This window comes from Lampetra planeri, chromosome 8 (genome assembly GCF_965212315.1).
Source record: "Lampetra planeri chromosome 8, kcLamPlan1.2.h2, whole genome shotgun sequence".
In the NCBI taxonomy this organism is placed as follows: domain Eukaryota; kingdom Metazoa; phylum Chordata; class Hyperoartia; order Petromyzontiformes; family Petromyzontidae; genus Lampetra; species Lampetra planeri.
In genome coordinates this window covers 6951606-6971608 of record NC_136114.1, presented here as the reverse complement: position 1 = coordinate 6971608, position 20003 = coordinate 6951606, and the positions used below count along the sequence as shown (strand labels likewise).

At 42.0% G+C, this 20003-nt stretch overlaps 1 protein-coding gene across 4 annotated transcripts in view; it reads left to right on the top strand.

Annotated features, from left to right (window-relative positions):
• The window catches only part of LOC144720242 (oxysterol-binding protein-related protein 8-like), a 104009-nt gene that overhangs the window by 21985 nt on the left and 62021 nt on the right, over window positions 1-20003 (top strand). For all 4 annotated transcript variants that reach the window (XM_078596805.1, XM_078596802.1, XM_078596803.1 and 1 more), the window contains exon 4: window positions 3010-3114. In XM_078596805.1, the coding sequence (XP_078452931.1) occupies window positions 3010-3114 (105 nt within the window). The remainder of the gene's footprint in view (window positions 1-3009; window positions 3115-20003) is intronic.

The following is a 20003-nucleotide window of genomic DNA, read 5'->3' as shown; positions in this document are numbered from 1 at the left end:
CTTTTATTTAGCTAGTAGCATTCTCTAACGTTTTAATTGAAGTTGTATTGCACAGTCAGCAATTGATCTTCTGCTAATGAGTTCACATGAGGGGGTTTCCTCTAATGCATGTGGCCATATATAGTCCCTGCAGTGGCGTTGCAACTCACACTTCTGTTTTTATCAATGAGCAGCAATTTCCCTACTGCTTGTCACAAAATGACGAGTGTAAATGAATTAGCCGAGACACATAATTTATATAACACAAAATAACCAAGCATGGTTGTGGAGATTATGAATAACTATAAGTCAACAGGAAATGTGTCCTTCATGTAATCATCTCTCTACATTAATAATGAAAGTATTTTCCCGCAACCGCTTAGCCCCATTGCCTTCTGGTAGTGCACCATTTCAGCAGCATCAATCCAATTTAAGCGAATTCTGGATCGGTTTTGACGTACAGTGATGATAGTTAGATAAATAGCAACACTGTATGACTGAATGCGCAGCCATTAATTTTTATAGACTACACAGAGTAACTGTAAAAATGATCGAGGTGAACATATGGATAATTTCATGGTCACATAGAGTTGAAAATATAACATTTTCTGTAAATACATTAGCATATACACTTACTATTATTCAATAAATAGCTGCACTCTGCATGGCTGAACTACATCCAGTAATTTTGATAGAATACATATTGTGGATGTAGACAATGTTAAGATGGACAGATGAATAGTTGCATGGCCTACGAACTGTTTGGTTCAACGTTCACAACGCTTTGCCATCCACACGAGCAAGTGTTTGTTGCAAGCTCTTTTGCCGCATGTGTTTGTGCTTGCCTGTGGTGGCAAGGCTCGCGTTAGTTTTGCCAAGTCAGTGCGCAATCGGAGTGGCCCTCAGTCGCCATCGTATCCGCAGGCGAGTGTAACTCACGGTTGTTATGAACGTGTTACAAGCTTCAAGTGTGCACTTTGTTTCGGTTTTTCTTTCTTAGGGTCCACCGTGCTCTCGTTAACTTCTTTGGAGATTGAGAGCTTGCCTACGCTAGTTTTTCCAACGGTAGTGGAAAATGTAACCGGTTATACCATTTCCTGTTTCGTACAAATGGCACCTATTTAAAGATGGATGTGCAGAGGCATGCTTGATAATCGTTCTGTGCATGCCACGATAATCCCACTCTACATTATGAAGCAGCAAATCAACTTCACTCACTATGAACGTGAATTGGTCACAGCTGTTGCAAATTTAAATACTTATTGACTACCACTCATTATTTATTTGTATCGTTCTAGGTGTAATTCAGGACATAAAAATTGCAATCCGGTATTTTAGGGTAGACCTGTAGATTAATAAAATGGCACGAGGAAGCCCCCCAATATAGTAGTTTTGTCAAATGGCTGTAGATGATTGTTATTATATTGTACCTGGTGATTGATGTATAATCTGATTAATCATTTATACACAACAAGACATGTTGTAGTGTAACGAATTAAACATGAATAAGAAGTATATAAATAACATGATTCTGGAATTGCTTCTTCAAAATAATTTAAAATAGGCGGTTTGCCATTTTTAAATGTCTTTAGTGTCCCATTGTGGTATTGTTTTACATTTAAAATCTGAAATGTCTATATACTATTTACTTAAAAAAATCTCTTAAAATTTAATAATTGCAGCAAATGTGGGCTTGAAATGGTATTTCACACACAAAGATGGTGATTTAAAATTCTGTAGAGATTGTGCTTATCTTATACATGTCATGAGTTATTAAAACATTTTTGTGAATAGATAGGTTTTGTATGCTTTGCTTAAGGTCAAAATAATTATTTAAGTTTCCCATCTGCTTGTTTAAGCAAATGGAACTTGCAGGCTGCTTTTTAGAGGTTAATTTGCTGTCATTATTATTTTATGAACGCATTGAGCTGTTTTTAACATTGCAAGTGGAGGCATTTGATGAAATGCACACTAAATATGCATGAAACTCCAATTTTTGTTTTTTTTGGAATCTTAAGAGCACTACTGTATGTGCAATTTGAATATTTTAAATCCCTCTCAAGAGCCGTGGCGTGCCCGATAAACCGGGAGACCTGAGTTCAATTCCTGGCCATGGCTAACATCGATGGTGAGTGATATCTGAACCGGCCTTGAGCACCTATCTACCAACTCGCACTGGCCAGCGTGGGGAAGTAACCTCAAACGACCCCCATGGCTGACACGGTGTTGGGGAAGGCCTTCATTCGGCAGTGGATTGTCAACGGATTTAAAGAATTGTTAAATATAAATGCTGATCATATGTAATTGTTAAATTAGTGTTTTTGATGTCTTCATTTAATTTACTTTCATTGATTAGAATAATCATTTTGTTGGGCATCCCACTTTGATTTTGGACATTCTGCTGGTATTTTAACGTCTCCTTGTGCGACATATTCAGTTTTTGTGTTGGCTGCCATTATGCACAAAATGTGAATATGCTTTTGTCTGTACAGACAGCACTGTGTTCCCATTCTGGATTTGCCAAAACACAAATGTAGCTGCAGCCATTTGTACACCCCAGTAGTGATCTTTACATCAAAGAATACACATTCATTTGGGTAAGGAATAATCTGCATTTACTTGATAAAGGTGAACAGCTGCATCAAATCGTTTGGACTATGATAATTCATTTTCCTGAATGTAAACCCGGCAAGTGTCGAGCGTTGAGATATGTTGCCAAATGTATGGGTCTTCATCTCATGCCATTCGTGTGTCACCTTCCAATAACCTTGCCACCTACTTGTAAAAATATTGAGCACAATTATGTCTTAACCTAACCCTGATAACATTTATTTCTTATCCCTCGAGTCAGTTTTTTTTCCATCCGTCTTTTTTGTTTTCTTCCTGTTTCAGTCTTATGAGTTATTGCCCTGTGCACGTACAATCCCGACCGTAATGCAGCATGCCCATTTCTGTTGGGAGTATGAGCTGTTTGTTTTTATTTGCTTTTTGTGTGTGCGTGCTCGCGTGCGTGTCCGTTGTGCGCTGCAGTCCTACAACCCCTGGACAGTGAGGACGCGTTGGCAGGGAAACAGAGATTGAGCCTTCGCCCGGGAAAAGAAAACATGGCAACTCCCATCCCCAGCCCGGCACACGGTTGGTTTTATTGGCCCGGACAGACAGCTGATGCTGGCTGTTAGTGCTGCCGCTCTTATTTCTGCAGCATGGGCAACGAGAAGGGGCACTTAACACCACTCCAAGTGAACGGCCACAGACTGAGCTGACGCAAGGAGTACGAAGTCACATGACAGGGTTTTCTGCTTGCGTGTTAAAAATACTTTTTGCGAAACGCTGCATGGCATAAACAAAAAATATAATGATAACAATGGGAGCAAACGGCTTTTATGGCACGTGTTGGCAGCTTACGTAAAAAAACACTAATATAACATGAGATTTAAATTGCATATCGTGAGATACGCACTTTGTTATTGTTGGTTACTGGCAGGAAACTAAGTTATTTGAGTAAAATTCAAGCTGCTTCATGCAACATAATTTTTATGAAAACACATACTTGGGCATTTATCCCGTGCCCCCTATATATTTAATTATTGCTCAACTGTTCATATGTGCGTTTTTGCAAGCTTCAAGGTAGGTTTAATTATTGAAGGTAAGTGCCCCCAGCAAACGCAAAACTTTAACTGCTGACAAAAATCTGCATGGTTTTATGTGGGTGTACTGTGTTCTGTGGTGTTTGGATGTCGTGTTGAGTCTGTGATGTCCTTGTACATTTCCGTATGTTAAAACTGCTATATTTAAGTATCCAGCACTGCAAGCAGCAGACCTCTGGAAGGTGTGTGATCAACCCAGCAGTGGGATGTGACAATTTTTTTTATCTTGGACAAGACCCCCGTAGTCCTTTGAGATTAGCCCAGCAGTTGCTATTTTTGTACCGATCAAAAGGTTTAGCTTTCTGGGGGAATTTAATATCCATCTGCTAGAGATATGTTCTATTGCCTGCTTGTTATTAAGAACATCTTTGGAGTTCTAACGCTCACTGTTAAAGAATGGCGCAGACTTGACTGAAACGTAATGCCTATAGATGACCTTTCTCCAAAATAATAATAAGATGATTAAATCTTCCATAAAGAAAAATTGAGTGGGTTTCTTAACATTCCACAAATAATTGGTTCATTAGGCATCTTCCCAATTAGAAGCACATCCAGCTCTGGCGGCTTCTTGGCGTGGTCTGTGTCAATTGGAGCCCCTCCTCCTTGTGTTGCAAAGTCTGGATGCCATGGTGTGTGGAGTGCAAGCTCTGTGCTGATCGAACACTTCTCGTAGTACTCTATCTAAATGTGGAATCCACATTTTTGCTGTACCGCCTTTTGCTGGCAAGCCAGGGTATGAGACCTCAATGCTGACGGAAAAGGAATTTAAAAATCATTTTTACGATCCACCAATCCTCGCCTGAAATGTGCTGGATTACAGGCGTCTGCCACCTTTGACCAGTTATATATGATATCAATCATAAGCTACGAATATTGCATTATATACATTTTCTAAGTATACAACCACATATATTGGCGTAATAAATGTCCACAAAGTTCAGGAAAACTGCTGATGAAGGTACAATAAACTCTTAATATTCACAGGTTTTATAATCGAGTTTTTTGCGTATTCGCGATTAATTTACTGTTGTGCTATTTGATATTCGCGGGTATTTATTTTAAATATTGGCGGCTGGAGCATGCGCTACCATCTGACAAGAAGTGTTGTTTTGTAGTGAGGCAAGAGAGCGGTGTAGATTTAGACCACAAAATATTTCCCACGCAACGCTCTCCCCCTCAGTCTGCCTTTATCTGCCGCACTGTTTACACACGGGCACTTTTCTTTACAATGTTTTGGAATTACTAAGTGTGCAATATTCACTTATTTATTGATTTCTATTTGTACTTTTACATATTTGTATGTGAATCTTTATTAAAGGCAAGTTAAATAACTATACATTACTTGTGTAATTGTGCATCATATGACGGCTTCATAAAAAATATATTTAATTAAAAAGACAAACATTTAAAGATTGTACTGAATTTATTTAATCAAAAATTTGTCTATATAGCACATTTGAAGTAAATTGACGATCATCTCCCAAAAGTTTTCCTTGAGATGAATTTTGTTGAATCAGCATTTTGATATTCTTAGGTTTTTTCGTAGGTAAAAAAAAGTAAAATTAATAAAAGTAAAATAAATAAAAAATTAAATAAAAATTTAAAATCACGACGTTTCGGAGGCAACACAGCTTGTGTTGCCTCTGAAACGTCGTGATTTTTATTTTTTTTTATTTTTTTTTATTTTTATTTTACTTATAGTAATTAAAAAACAACATTTTACCTACGTGACTTTACCGAAAAAACCTAAGAATATGAATCCTTGCAGTGACGAAAGCTTCAAATCTAGAATCAGCATTTTGATGTTGGTTGGAGTTTTGCATCTTGACAAATCAACATAAAGTTTTCATTCGGGGAACAAAACCAGAATTGTTGAGATAAAGTCCAACATACTCAAAAGTTTGTCCTCGTGACTTATTGCCAGTGATAGCAAATGCAGGAATGATTGGAAACGGTCTTCGCCCCAAAATTAATGGTAAATTCACATCAGACGGTGCCAGATCAATTCACGAATCACTGGACGTGTGCCATTGCATAATACTTTTTTGGGGTTGAGATTTGGAATCGGCATTACAATGGTTCCTTTTTTCAAAACCAATTTATGAGGTGGCATTCCAGATGATGGTGTTCGTGTGTGCAGATATTTTACTGGATAATTTGTGACATCACTCGGATCCACGTAGCCTCCCCAGCGTTACACAGTGTACAGTATCAGGCGTTAGGCACAGATCACCTAAACTATATGAATAAAATATGTACGAATTACTATATACATACAGTTTATATGTTTATGATGAAACATAATATGTTTATCCCCCCTGATCCAATTTTCCTCGTAATATTTTAAAGATGAATATTCGCGGGACGTATCCCCTGCGAATATTAAGGGTGTCCTGTGCTGCATTTGCACTTTGGTGAGGTGGGCAGTGTTTATATATCTGCAATGTAGTGAAATACGCGGTGCGCACAGTTAACCGAGAGCAACTGAGGGCAAACAGGTGCGCGTGAGGTTTGCACGGGCAAACCGCCAGTTGTAAGGGACGAAACAGGTGCAAACGTGGTCGACCGGTTGTGCACGCTGACACCGGAGGTGTTGTCAGGGAGACGGGAGATAAGGGTTGATTGATGGGCCGACAGGCGCCAGCCTAAAGAGACACACGAGAGGTCTCGGATAATTAGCAGAGGAATATAAGGGCGTCTGCGTGAGCGGAGCGGGGAGTTGTTGCCGGGGACCAAGTGTGAAGACATCTCGCCGCTGCCGCTACAGCCGTCAACGCAACCGCAACCTTCATGCTGTCGCCGGGCGGGTGATGGCTGATCCCCCTGCCCGGGACAGATGGGTGAGCGGGTCTGAGGGAGCAGCGGTGGAAGGGTAGAAGCTGCTGTGTGCGAAGATGCTGTGTGCGAAGACGCTGTGTGCGAAGACGCTGTGTGCGGAGTCGCTGAGAGCTGCTGAGTGCAAGGGAGGTGAAAGGTAGATAAGAGTGGGGAGAGGTTAAACATAAGTGACCGTGACTGTATAGACCGTTATAGGAGTGCCTACAACTAGTGCAAGAATATATATCAAAGTAAAAATTTGTCTGTGGGTTTGTGGTGGAGTTTGTGTGTGGGTTTGTTTGTGTTTGTGCATTTGCGAAGGATTTGGCTCTCCAACGGTGGGGTTTACATTAAATAAAAATAGCCAGGTACCACGCCGTAAGCCCCGCCGTGAGCAAGCGCTATTCCTTTTTCACATCCGTCAACTTGTAATTAGTTTATTTAGCGATTTAGTGCGATTTGTGTGTGCTTTCTTTTTATTTATTTATGTATGATGCATGCACGACTGTACCAACTCACGCGCCTTTGGTGGGGGGGATGGCCCATGCCAAGCTGCACGCCTTCGGTGGGACTGAGGGGGACATTGTATTTCGTGTTAAAAATGCTATTCAAATACACTAAACGCTCAGGTAAATTCTTCACTGTGTGATGTCCCCCCCACCCCGATACGTGCAGTTACTACTATACAGTTGGTAGATGCTACCACTATATGCCGTAGATATTACTGCAGAGCGGCCGGGAGATCGTGGCTGGGGGGGTGGTCAGGAGTAGCAGCCCAGCCCCAGCCTGCCAAGATGCCACCTCGGCTGGCTGGACAATCTAGTCGAGGCTGGAGGCTCTGCACGGGAGTAGGCCTCACCATGTGCTTTCGAGTCCATAAATACTGCTATAGAGTCAGCATGTACTACTGTAGTGATAGCAGGTACCACCACAGTATGCACTGCTGTAATCATAGCATGTACTACCACAGTCAGTACGCACTGCTGTTACATTTTTAAGAGTAGTTTTGAAATATTTTTTGGCAACGCCGGGTATATCAGCTAGTAGGTGAATACAGTGTAAGCAGGTGACTTGTTACAACGTGTCGGTGTGAGTATTTTTTTAAGACACTTCATATCTGTAAACTGTGCTGAATCTGTCGTGCTTTTCAACACCTGTCGCATTTCACAATTCTGCACATCGTTGCGAAAGGTTAAGTGCGCTTGGCAGATTTGGTTAAAAGGTCATAGCATTTTGAATGCATTAGTTTACATGGTTGCCTCGCCAAATCGGTGACACCAGTCGTGTGCTAGAAACACTTGAGCAACAATCCCATGAGTTAAATTGTGCTATGTATAAAAAATATCCTATATATATGTGAATTAATAAATAATTACATTTAACAACTTATACATTTTTAATTCTTATTTTGTCCACTGGCTGTGGTCGTGTGACATGAGAAACTTAATGGAATTTTATTTGGAGTTCTTTGCAGGCCTGGCTTTAGCTCGTCTCGGACGGGGGGGGGGGGGTAATACTATCGTGTGGGCCATCGTAACAGTGGTAGACAGTACCGTGCAGAAGAGTAAACACCGGGAGTGCCAAGGGGACACGAGGCAAAGGTCGCAACCGGGTACCCGATACCCGTACCCTACCCGATACCCGGCTACCCGTACCCGGCTACCCGTACCCGGCCAGGTACGGGTACCCGTTTGCGACCCTGGTGCGGTCGGGTACGAGTAGACCGTGAGTCACTGGTGAGTAACTGTTTGTCACTCATTTCCCAACGTCTTGTCTCTTCTCACAATTCAAGTTCCTAGAATCAACCCACCCATGCCTGCAACATGACTTCATCCCAGAGGTTGCAATCAGGTACCCGATACCCGTACCCTACCCGTACCCGGCCGGGTACGGGTAGGGTACGGGTACAGCCGGGTACGGGTACTTGTTTGCGACCCTGGTGCGGCTGGGTACGGGTAAGGAATCAAAACCCGTTTGCGACCTCTGACACGAGGTGGTGGAAGGGCCCACCCCAGCATCCACCTAGTGCCGGCCTTGTGCTGAGCCGTGGCGTTGGTCCCATATTTGTGCCGTCTGAAATGTTGCTATTACAGTCTTTCCAGTGGGAAAATAAGTTAGCGATGTTTGCGTATCAGTTTGCAGGTCCATTACCATGTACTGACAGCAGAAAACTATTTTGATAAGTATTTCTAATGAGGATTGTTAGAAGAACCCAAATAATAAATCGAAATTGTGTCCGTCAGCCTATGACAAAAGCATCCATTTTATTGAGGTTTCTAGGTTATTTTCCATTTATATTTGAATATTTGAAACCAACGTTAGTTTGCAATTTTAAGTGGAAAAACTGCAGACCTACTGAACATATAATAATATAATAATTTACAGCCAAATGTCAATCCATTGCTTGATCGAGGCCTTTGCACACTGAGGGTCATGGAGGAGGTTACTTGACCATACCTCATCACAGGGGCCATCCATTTAGTACGTTCGCATGGAGGGGGGAGGGGGGGTTAACCCAAATGTGTACGCTTGCGTATGGGGGGTCTGCTGACAATGTACGTACGCAGAGGAAACGGGGGGGGGGGGGGTGAAGCCTTGATAATTTGTCTACATTGGCCTTCAAATGAGCCACAGTTCAGTTTCTTCTGCTGTCAGACAAGTACTACCGGGAGAAGTGGGACTGTGGGAGAGGTGTCACTTGTATGCCACCGTACCCCTGACTGCAGCTATCACGCAGCTCAGCTGTGAGTCTGACATAGTCTGGCGGTCTGCCCCATGGATTACACATCCTTCAATCTGGCCTCACTGCAGACTGCCCCTGTCTCAAGATTTTAGCTGCCGTGGTGCTCTGTTCGTGCTGCTGCTGTTCCCTGACTACAGTACTAACACTGGTCTGTCCATCGGTCTACTGTTACAGTAGATGTTCAGTCGACGCACTTTATGTAGAGACTAGTTCACCGAGTTTTAATTGTGTTTTAAGATAATAATAGACGTTTTTTGAATAACCAGTCAGGATTGATAACACGGTCAAGTATAACTGTTTGTACAAAGCTGTGTGTAAAGCTTGGCCGATATTTAATCTGCGTGGATTAAATATCGGCCGTTCTATAGGATTCGAGTGGGGGGGGTGCGTCAAGCGTACGTACGCACACAAGTGGTGGGGGGGGGGGTGTAAAAAGTACGCGTGCGTACAGGGAGGGGGGGAGGGGTCAAGTTTTGACTGATTTTTTCGTACCTACTAAATGGATGGCCCCTTATTCCGTTGAGGACCAGTTCAGATACCACTCTATTGATGTTAGATGTGGCCAGGAACATAACTTCGCGTCGTTTTTCGCACATGGGGCAAAGAACAGCGCTAGCTCTCCACCCAGATGAAATAATATTGATATTTTGAAGAACACTGTGACAAGCGGAGTCGGCTGCGTAAATTAGCGTGCGTACAGAAACACTCACGGACACACGCGCACCATACGTAGAAACTACGAGGAGTGCAAGGATTCTCCCTCCTCGCGAATTGGTGAATTGTGATTCTGCATTATCATTCAATCCAAAAGTCAAGTGGAAAGTTCACATGCTTCGATTACATAGAGAACGTAGACGAATAATTTATTGATTAATCCATTGTTACGCCCATACAAAACTGTTACCAACGTGCTCCCATGGCGAATTGGGTCATCGAACACTGATAGCAGCATGTTTTTAAAAAATATATAATTCACGTTTGTTGACGATAGTTCCAAAAAACTATAATTTTTGGCGGGCATTGTTGTTGACAATGGTGTTACAGTAAGGCTCTTGGTTAGGAGTTTATAGTTAACGTGAGAACATGTAAAGTGGGTTCAGACGAACAGATGGTGTATTTATCTTGCAAGCAAAGCCGGTTTGAGCCTGGAGAGTGATTATATGGATGACCACCATAAGCTGTGTGACTATGTGGTGGGAAACGAAGTCCACTTCAACAGCATTAATTGTAGTACGGTTAGGCTTAGCACAATGTTCAAATAGCCCCAATAACCCATATGACATGGAGAGGCGATCATCCAGCAGTGGATTGACAAAAAGTGCTGGAGATGAATACTGCAGTCAGTCGTGTATTGCCTGCCCTTCGTGTTTATTTCGCTTGTGATGCAGAGTGGTATTCAGGACCACAAGGCAAAATGTTATAAATCAATGACAAGTTGAGTTGCTTTCACACTCGTGGTCAATCAGTAACTAGATTTCAATAAAATGTTATGCTTATTGACTGCATAGCACAAACATGATTGTGCCATATGCATGGTTAGGTAAAGCTCTTAAATGTGATTAATGACTTTTCGATTTAAAGCTTTCGTGACTGCAGGGATTCATCTTCTTGGTTCTTTCGGTAAAGTCGCGTAGAAGGGAAATAATAAAAATAAAACATAATAAAATAATTCTCACGACGTTTCGGCCACAACGCAAGCAGCCTTCCTCAGGTAAAGAACAGGTCTGTCGGAAAGACAGCGTAATTATTTATTGATGAAATAGTATTATTTTGCTGACCCAGCCCACCTGAGTTTGATTCCTGGCCATGGCTATAACATAAATTAAGATCTGGGCCCCCTTTCACCAGCGTCCCCTTACCAGTATGGTGCTGTATGATTTACATGCATGGGGGAGGCATTTGTCCAGCGGTGGATTTACTTGTAGAGATGAAAATTATTATTTATTTAACAAGAGGAAATTCGTTGTTTTGTGGTTCCATTTTCACTGACTTCCCAAGGCCACAACTCATTACTTTGTTTAGAATGAATTTCCTGCCGGGTCAGCTTTGAGTTTAGAATAAACACGCACTCGTAATTTTCTTAAAATACTCTACCACTTCAGAGTCCTTTTCTGTCCTCGTCTAGAGAAAACCAGCTTGTTGGCTTTGCTCCGGTTGGTATCACATTGAGAACATATCCCAATGAGCTATTTTAAGTCATCGTTCATGGCCCCATAAATGTAAAACCAGTGTTTATTTCTGTTACCCGCATACTTTGTTACAACAGAATATTGTATGGCCTTAAATATGTTTATATATGAATAACACGCTATATTATCCTGCTAAACACAGCCATTAGCTTTCATACAGACAGTCACTGGATGGTCAAGTATCTCAAGAGCCGAACAAACATTTCAATTGAGTATGTATCCTAGCTACGGTGTAACCCCCCCCCCACCCCCTGTAGACCCTAACTTGGCGTGGTCTTTTTTGGCAGCTTCTATTACACTGATTGATTTGCACAGACTTCGTGGGGGCAGTGGTAAACACCCTTGTCTGTACTGCTATGCTCTGCATGATTGAATACCCCTAGCATAGATTTAAACGAAAAGCTTGTGGCATTTTGGAGATTAAGGCAATAGCACTTAGTGTGCCGGCAAAACAGAGGGATTGTCGGGATTGATGGCATTTAAGTGATGCCACGATAGAGAACGTAGAATAACCCGCATGTATGCTGGCCAGGGCTGATCCGCTTATTCATAGCGTCGTCATGTGATGTGTGCTGCTTGGGACTTTTGGACTTGAAACTCTGATCAAGTGTTCATTAAGTTGCTCACCGTGTTGAAATTTAAAATGTGCTGAGCCCAACTGCACTCGTGTTCCAGTCGCAATGCATAGCCTCTCTTGCTTGCCATATTCTTCATACAGTGGGGATGAGCGTTTAATGCATTATTTGATACGGAAGCCTTTTTCTGGAAGTAGCGATTGATTTTTTATATCATCGTAGACAGTTGCTTGGTTCATGGAAATTACTTGCAAACAGTTTAACTCAATGTGATATTCCATTTTTAGCAGAGTGTGTGCATATATTGTTTTTGGCTCGCATTACATAGTTCTTTGCAGGGCAGTGTATATAGCTGTATTATGCGCTTCTTCAAAGCATCCGAGTTGGGTGATGACATATGTAGCTAAAAATCTCAGCAGGTGGAAGTCACCCAAAGTGCACTGTGCAGCAAAAATAAATGGCGCAATTAAATGTCAGGAGAATGTCAGCTGCCATTCTTAGTCATGTATTGTGGAGGGACACTTTTGTTATTTTTTACAGTGTTGTATTGCATTTAAATACCAGCCATCCACCCATTTCACCTTAATGTACTTGGGACATGAAGGTGTATCTTCAAGTTCACCTCAATTCACTATGTTTCCATTACTTCGACGAGAAGCAGTAAATCATATGCTGAAGATTTAGGTAAACTTTGTTTTATACATTTAATCGCTCACTTTTTAATTGCACAAAGTAAATGCACCTGATTCTAAGTCGAGTTCATTGATAATTGCAGGTAATTAAAGAAAATGTGCCATTTCGGCTATAACAAGAACACACATTGACCCACATTTTCAAGTTACATCACACGGTCTTTCACATTCATTATGCAGCTAACTGTGCATCTAGAATTTCTAGCAGAAATGTTCATCAGAATCAGAAGAATCAGAATCTATATTTATCCTGGGGAAATCTGATGAGCTATGAAGCTATTTTCACAGATGTCAAGTAGGGGCACGGGGTCAGAAAGTTACAACAACAAACAATACAAAAAGCGGTCAGAGTGCAACGTATAGGAAAGGAAAACGAATAACTAAAAACGAATATATATAATAGATAAAGTATATAAGTTCAAATTTCATAAGTACATCAATTCCCAGGCTTGGGCAGGGCAGCAACACAACAACAAGAACACTCCCAGACCACACTCAAGTCAACACACGGTCCCGTCATGAAATTGCACATTCAAATTGAACTATCGATACATGGGAAATGATGAAAGTTACAAATCACATTTGCAAATGCAGTTTTATCGTGAACACAAGGCAGATCTGAAACATGGTAGGACCAATACCTCAGCTGTGGCTGATCATTGTTTTACTGCTGTGGGAACATAGATTTTGACAAGACGAGGGTACTCTGCAAGCCCACTGGCTATCGGCAAAGATTCGTTCATGAAGCCATCCAGATATATAAACACAAACACAATTTCAACCGAGAAGATGGGTACAAACTGAGCAATCATTGGAAGGACGTTATTAACCAGTTTCGGTCATAACTGCTGTGATGTTCCCTCCCTATCTTCCTATGTTAGCAGTTATTTTTGACTCTGAGTTACATTCACTAATACAGCCACCGTTAGCTGTAGTAAATGTCGGCTTGCCATCCTTTTCCACCTCTATGAGGCGATGGCTCTTTCCGAGCTCTCTCCGAGCTTACAATTACATGCAAATTTCTTACATTGACGTGCTAATCTCTCACAATACAATAGCCACCCCCACAGCTTCGTTTGTCAAGATTTCTCCGATCTTATATTTACATGCAAATTTCATCTCTAGCCCCGCCCACTGACCCTTGGGCTACACCTATCTCAAACCTTTATAACTCCTTACCTTAGCAGCGCTCCCACCATATATTCCAAACAGCTCTCCCGCTATATTGTTCACCTGATGACGATTGCTCGAGTTGTGATCAAAACGTCGTGACATTGTTATTGTTTTTATTATTTGTTCTGTCTACGTGGCAAGAAAGCTTTAAGTCAAGATTTAATGTGAATTTAGTCTGAGTGTTTCATTAGTAGCTGATCTGTAAGTGTCACAATTGTCAAAGTGGTAGAATGATACCTTAAATAATTAGCAGATGCAATTGAATGGGAAACCAATGTTTGTTTTTGTATTAAAACCTTTTTTAAATTTTGATTTAAAGCTTTCGTGACTGCAGGGATTCATCTTCTTGGTTCTTTCGGTAAAGTCACGTAGAAGGGAAATAATAAAATAATAAAAATAAAACATTATAAAATTCTTCTCGCAACCTTTCGGCCACAACGCAAGCAGAAGTCCTCAGGTGAAGAACAGGTCTGTCGGAAAGACAGCGTCTGAATGGGCACCACCAGGCTTGGCAGCGTATATTTAAGCTGGGTTGGAGGGGGAAGGGGCGCCTTGACAAAGGAATTTGCATATCAAGAGGAATTTAGCATATTTATGGGAAATGCAGATATGGGATTAGTCACTACTTGTGGAATGAGTAGGAGGTGGGGGGGGGTTCAAAGTCATATTATGCCCATGCATTATGCAGTATGCAGGATTAGCAGCATCAAAGGGAGGGAGTATTCACTATACAATTACGATACTATATATTACCTTATACATTATATTAAATATTACACTTTTATACTATTTATTATTATACAATCTGCTATACACTATACCATTGGCCGTCGCGTGAAAGGTACTAAGAGGAAGCAACGAAATATGTCAATGGGAGAGTGGCAATAGGAGACTTGCAGCGGAGCAAAGAATCCATTCCCTGCGGAGAATAAAAGATATATAGTCAATGCCAGTGAGTGGACTGCGGTCTGAAAGTAGGCTACTTCAGCAGCTTGTGTTGCGATTGAAAGGTCGTGATCTATTATTTTTCTACCTACGTGACTTTACCGAAAGAACCAAAGAGTATAAACACAAGTATTTGAAGCATTCCATTTGTTCAATGATGTTGTTTCTGATATCAGCAATAGTTGAATGGAATTAAACTTGATTTTTGTTTGAAGAAAATAGCATGATCTTCAGTTTTTTAGGATTTAAGAGAAATTTTAATGATGACAGTGATTTTAAATTCAGTGGAAATTGTGTTGGAGATTGTTTGACTTGGTTTGGAGATTTACCCAGTGCTTATATAACAGGGTCATCAACAAATGTATTTGGTTCTGAGTGAATTGAGTTGAGTCCGAGATTGTTGAAATCTATTGAGAACAGAATTGGACCCAACATGAAACCTTATGGAACACCCTTTGTTATTTTAATATTTGTGGACGAGATGTTATCACTGTGCACTTTTTTGAGAATGGTCTGAGAGGTAACTCTTAAACCATTTTATTGTATCGTCTGAACATTTTAATTGACCCAGTCTTGTGAGTAGAAGATTATCGTAGAATATCATCGTCAGTAGTTGACCCAGTATTGTGAGTAGAATATCATCGTCAACAGTGTCAAAGGCTTTTGACAAGTGAAGGAATAGTGCCCAGCAGTTTATACACTTGTGGGAATCGAACCGATGATTCCGTGTAAATTGGCTCAGTGGCGATCACTCAAGACTATGGCATTGCCTACCACCATTGTTCAGAAAAGCATGCGTGGTAGCCATGTCACGTTGCTTGATTAATGCATTAATATTGATTGCTGTTCTCACGATTCATGCACGTTATATGTGTAGTGTTGTACAGACGGACTCTTCGACGTCTTTTGTAGCACACACTTTTATTCGTCTTATGAACACAGTCCCTATGCACTGAGGGGTATACGGTCCCCTCACCCGTTACACTCAGAACGTACAAGCCTCCGCACCCTACAGGCTACTTAATACCCCGCTCTTTCAATGTCCTCTGACTGGACCTAGGGAGATGTCTCCCCGACCACTGGTTACTCTGAACCCTAGCCCTTATAAGGGCTGTAGGGCTTGGTCCAGGGTCCTAGGCTTCTTCCGCCGTCTTGGGTCTTTGTGTAGTCGAACTCCCCGAGAGCTCTGAGCGCTCTGGCTTTATACTTGTTCGTGGCCGGGTTGTCCAATCCCCGGCCACCTTGTGGAACCCTGTGATTGGTCGTTCCCAATCTGCTTTTCGATCCCAATTCACCCTATCTGACCCTGACCGTTTGGTCGCGCGAGAAAACCTTGTTTACGGTCAGCTCTCACAGCTTGTGAGACCCTGACCGTTAGTTTGAGCGGGAAAACCTTGTTAACGATTTGCTCTCCCAGTTTGTGAACATCGAGTAGTTAACTCTACTACATATGTTAGATTTAGGCGAATTGAGCTCATAAAACTGCTGAATCGGAGTGGAAATAGCAAGGTAAAGATATTAATGAAAAGGTAAAAACGCAGTGAGCGCACAAGAGATGTTTTGAAACAATTGCCTGTTCTCAAAATATCTCATTTATCTTACGTCATTTTGGAACTGAAAATTGTATCAATTCATCACATCTCTGGGTGGGATGGAATGTGGTGGTAGGCATGTCTAGTACATAGGTTGGCTGCATGTGACATTCCAAGCAGGTCATTAACAGAACTGTATTAATGACCATTGGATGTTTCTTCATCTCGATGATGAGCTGGCACAGGAGTACAGGACAAAGTCACTCACCTCGGAGGGAAAGACGAAATAAAAGCCAACTGGCTCTCAATTTCTTTGAATCAGCAAGGTCATAATTCCTGTCTGCATGTTTTTGTGCAATTACATTGTGGGAGTTTGGCCTCTGCCTTTATTTCCATCGGCGGGCACTTGAGAAACCTTGCACAACTCAAAAACACCACATTCTTTATTAGCCCAGCGTTACGACAGCACTATACAGGAGGCTGACGTTTCAGGCAAAGGTACTTACAGCAGTGAGAGAATGGATATTGGCTTATACTGGGAGATTTTTAATGTACACTCTGGGGCCTTGAGTAAACAAGGATATTTTTTTTATATAAATTGATGAACAGTTTCAAATGTTACTGTTCTTAAGCAGTATGTATGATTAAACCCTTATGCAGTAAAAGTCGAATTTTTAAACAAGACACAAATGTGTAAAAAGCACACAGCCTTCATGCATGTGTAAAAAAACTGAATTTCATAAAGAAGAGCATTGTCTTGATTGTTACATTTCATTATGGGAAAAACAAGGGACTTTTCTAACATTCAATAGACACAAGATATAATGTTAGGTAAATATATATTTTATATTCATTTAGCCTCGCTGGATGAACATCTTTCAGTTTGAATACAGCATGTGTGTTCGATTATAGTTACATTTTTACTAGAAATCAGATGAACATCACGGACAGACTTATTGTAACTCTGGTCAACACTGTTGAAGTGAAGCACCGCTGGTTTTAACAAGTCACCACGTCAAGCTTGCCGTAGATAGCAGATATAAAGAGCTAGTAAACTGGTAAGACTGGTTCGGTTGTTCACCTATAATATGCTAATATTCTTCAGAGAGACGCTGTCGGTCGTGGGAGTTGTTTGACCATAATTCGGTTTGTAAGCATTCGATTAATTGATGAATATTTACTCGGTAAGCTACGAATACAGTATGTAAATTCAAAACGGTGAGCTTTCTCAACATTTCGACTTTTTCTCAATACTGTGAAGTATAATCTCCAACTATAAGTCAAATCACCCAGCCGTTTATCTTCCTCTTCTACCCTGAAGAAAGGCCATTGTCAGAAATATAAAAATTATACTTGGTATATGTTTCTGTTAAGACAGTTTTAATGACGCACGTGGTGAGTTAAATTTTTTTGTGTCCACACACATCTGCAAATACATTCCCTTAAATGTGTTTTGTTTAATTTGCACAGAGCGGTCCTTTGTCTTACCCCCCCCCAGCTCTTCCCAGAAATGTAGCCTCTGCTTTTCACTCCTTTTCATTTGAAGGAAATCAAAACTTACCACGCATCCTCAGCTTGTGAACTCATTGTTTTTCCCAATTTTTCACGTAATTTTTGTTGTCGTTGTGAAAGGTAAAAAAAGCATTTTTACATCATAAAATATTCCCGTAAGGAGAGCATCGTTAAAAGAAACATTTTACTTTCATTCCTGAGATTTTTTTTTACCGATTCACTATTCAAAGAGGGGAGAATGTGTTAATAAATGGAGTAGGTTTTAACAGGCCTCATTTTAATTCACAGTACAGTATAGACACAATTGCCCCAAACAAAGATTGATTCCTTAGGCTTTACAAACACGACAGTCTTATAGCCACATTCAGGCCTTGTTACACCAGTGTATTGCCTGGGAAAGGTGACAATGTGGTGCATCTAATGAGAGATTGTGCTGTAATACATAGAATATTGGCCGATGTTTGTTTCAAGAACTGTGTTTGGTGGTCAATGTAGGTGCAAATTTTGGCGTTTTAAAGGTCAACTACAAATGATTGTTTTTTATTATCTCCTGAGATCAAACGAAGCTTGTGCTGGAGGCCCCACGGGGACAGACGTCTATGATGTCTGCTGACCAAACCCCATTTGGCGGAGCCAAGAGATTGAACCTGCATCCTCGGGATTCCTCTAGAAACAGCAAAAAGCCACTGCGAGTGGCCACAGGGAATGTTCGAACACTCAATGCGGAGGAGAGGCTGCCACTCCTCCGTCAGGATCTGGATCACTACCCGCCTGGATCTCTGGTATTTAAGAGGTCCGGTGGACTGGTTCTGGCCCCTGTCACTGAGGGGTGGACAGTTTTCCACTCGGTGTCAGAAACTGCCAAACAACAGGGAGTGGTTCTTCTTCTGAACAAAATAATGAAGGGGGCGTGGGAACGTGGCGTTGAGGTGTGGGAAGCTGTACGTTCCAGGCTACTGTGGGCTCTCCTCCCCATCAATGGGATGCGAGGAATGGTGGTGGTGATGGGGTGGTGGTTTTACCCCCCCACTGATCATGAACATCAGTGGAGGGATGCTGGCAAGGCCAATGAGTCACATGCCTTCTATGACTTGTCATGGGTGCTAGCTAAAGTGGCCCCTCAGGATAAAGTGTTTTCCCATTGGGTGACTTCAATGCCCGAGTGGGTCATGGCGCAGGCACCCGGGCTGGAGTGATTGGAAGGCATGGGCCAGATGAGCTCAATAACAACGGTAGGAGTCTACTGGACTTGTGTGCCGCCCATGGGCTTGTAATTACCAACACTCTGTTTTGGCATTGGTGCATCCACACAACATCATGTATGCACACTGAGTTAAAGCAAGAACATCTGCTGGACTACAAAGTGAAGGAACAGTGGATGCAGGCCAATGTCCTTGTCACCTGGACCTACCATGGAGCTGATCTGCCCACACGATCCATTCTGGGTTTAACCAGGCTGGATTGTGTGAGGAGCTCACAAATCCTTGAAAGATCTGGGCACAGTCTGATCGGTGAGCTCCTCTGGTAAGCAAGGCTGTGTTGACTAGGGCATGTAGCCCGAATGCCCAGCCACCACATGCCTAATCGGCTTTTGTTTGGCTGGATAGAGGGGGCTGAACGGGCATGGCTCGGGCTATGAAAGAGATGGACTGATGTGGTACAGGAGGATATTGAGCTGAGTGGACTTGCCTGTGACTGGTACCAGCAGTGTCAAGATCGGCCTCTGGAGGAGGCTCGTGAAGGATGCTACTGGGCAGTTGGGAGGCAATTGCCCTCCAATTACAACGAGCAGAGTTCCGGGTGGCTTAGACGAAGCAAGTTGCCACAGTATTGGACACAGGTGGTGCATCTGCCAGTTATTTCAGTCCATCAACCCATGGCACCTGGGTCTGTCCCGTGACCTGCCAGCGAGCCTCCGACAACTCACGTGGCCTCAAAGTGCACCTAGCCTATCACAAGCGCCGTGGTAATGTCACATCCACTTAGTTGTGAATGTCGGTTGTTATGTATTTGGTGGTGAGCAGTAGTATACTGGTTAGCACAGTGCACTACGAACCCAACTCGGTGACATGACATTGGTTCCTGCTCACAACCAATAACATTGGCAAATATTTGAACCAGTCCTTAAGCTCCCCTAGGTCGACTCAGCCTTTAATGAGTACCTGATGTGGTATGTAAACATCAGCACTGTGGAGACAA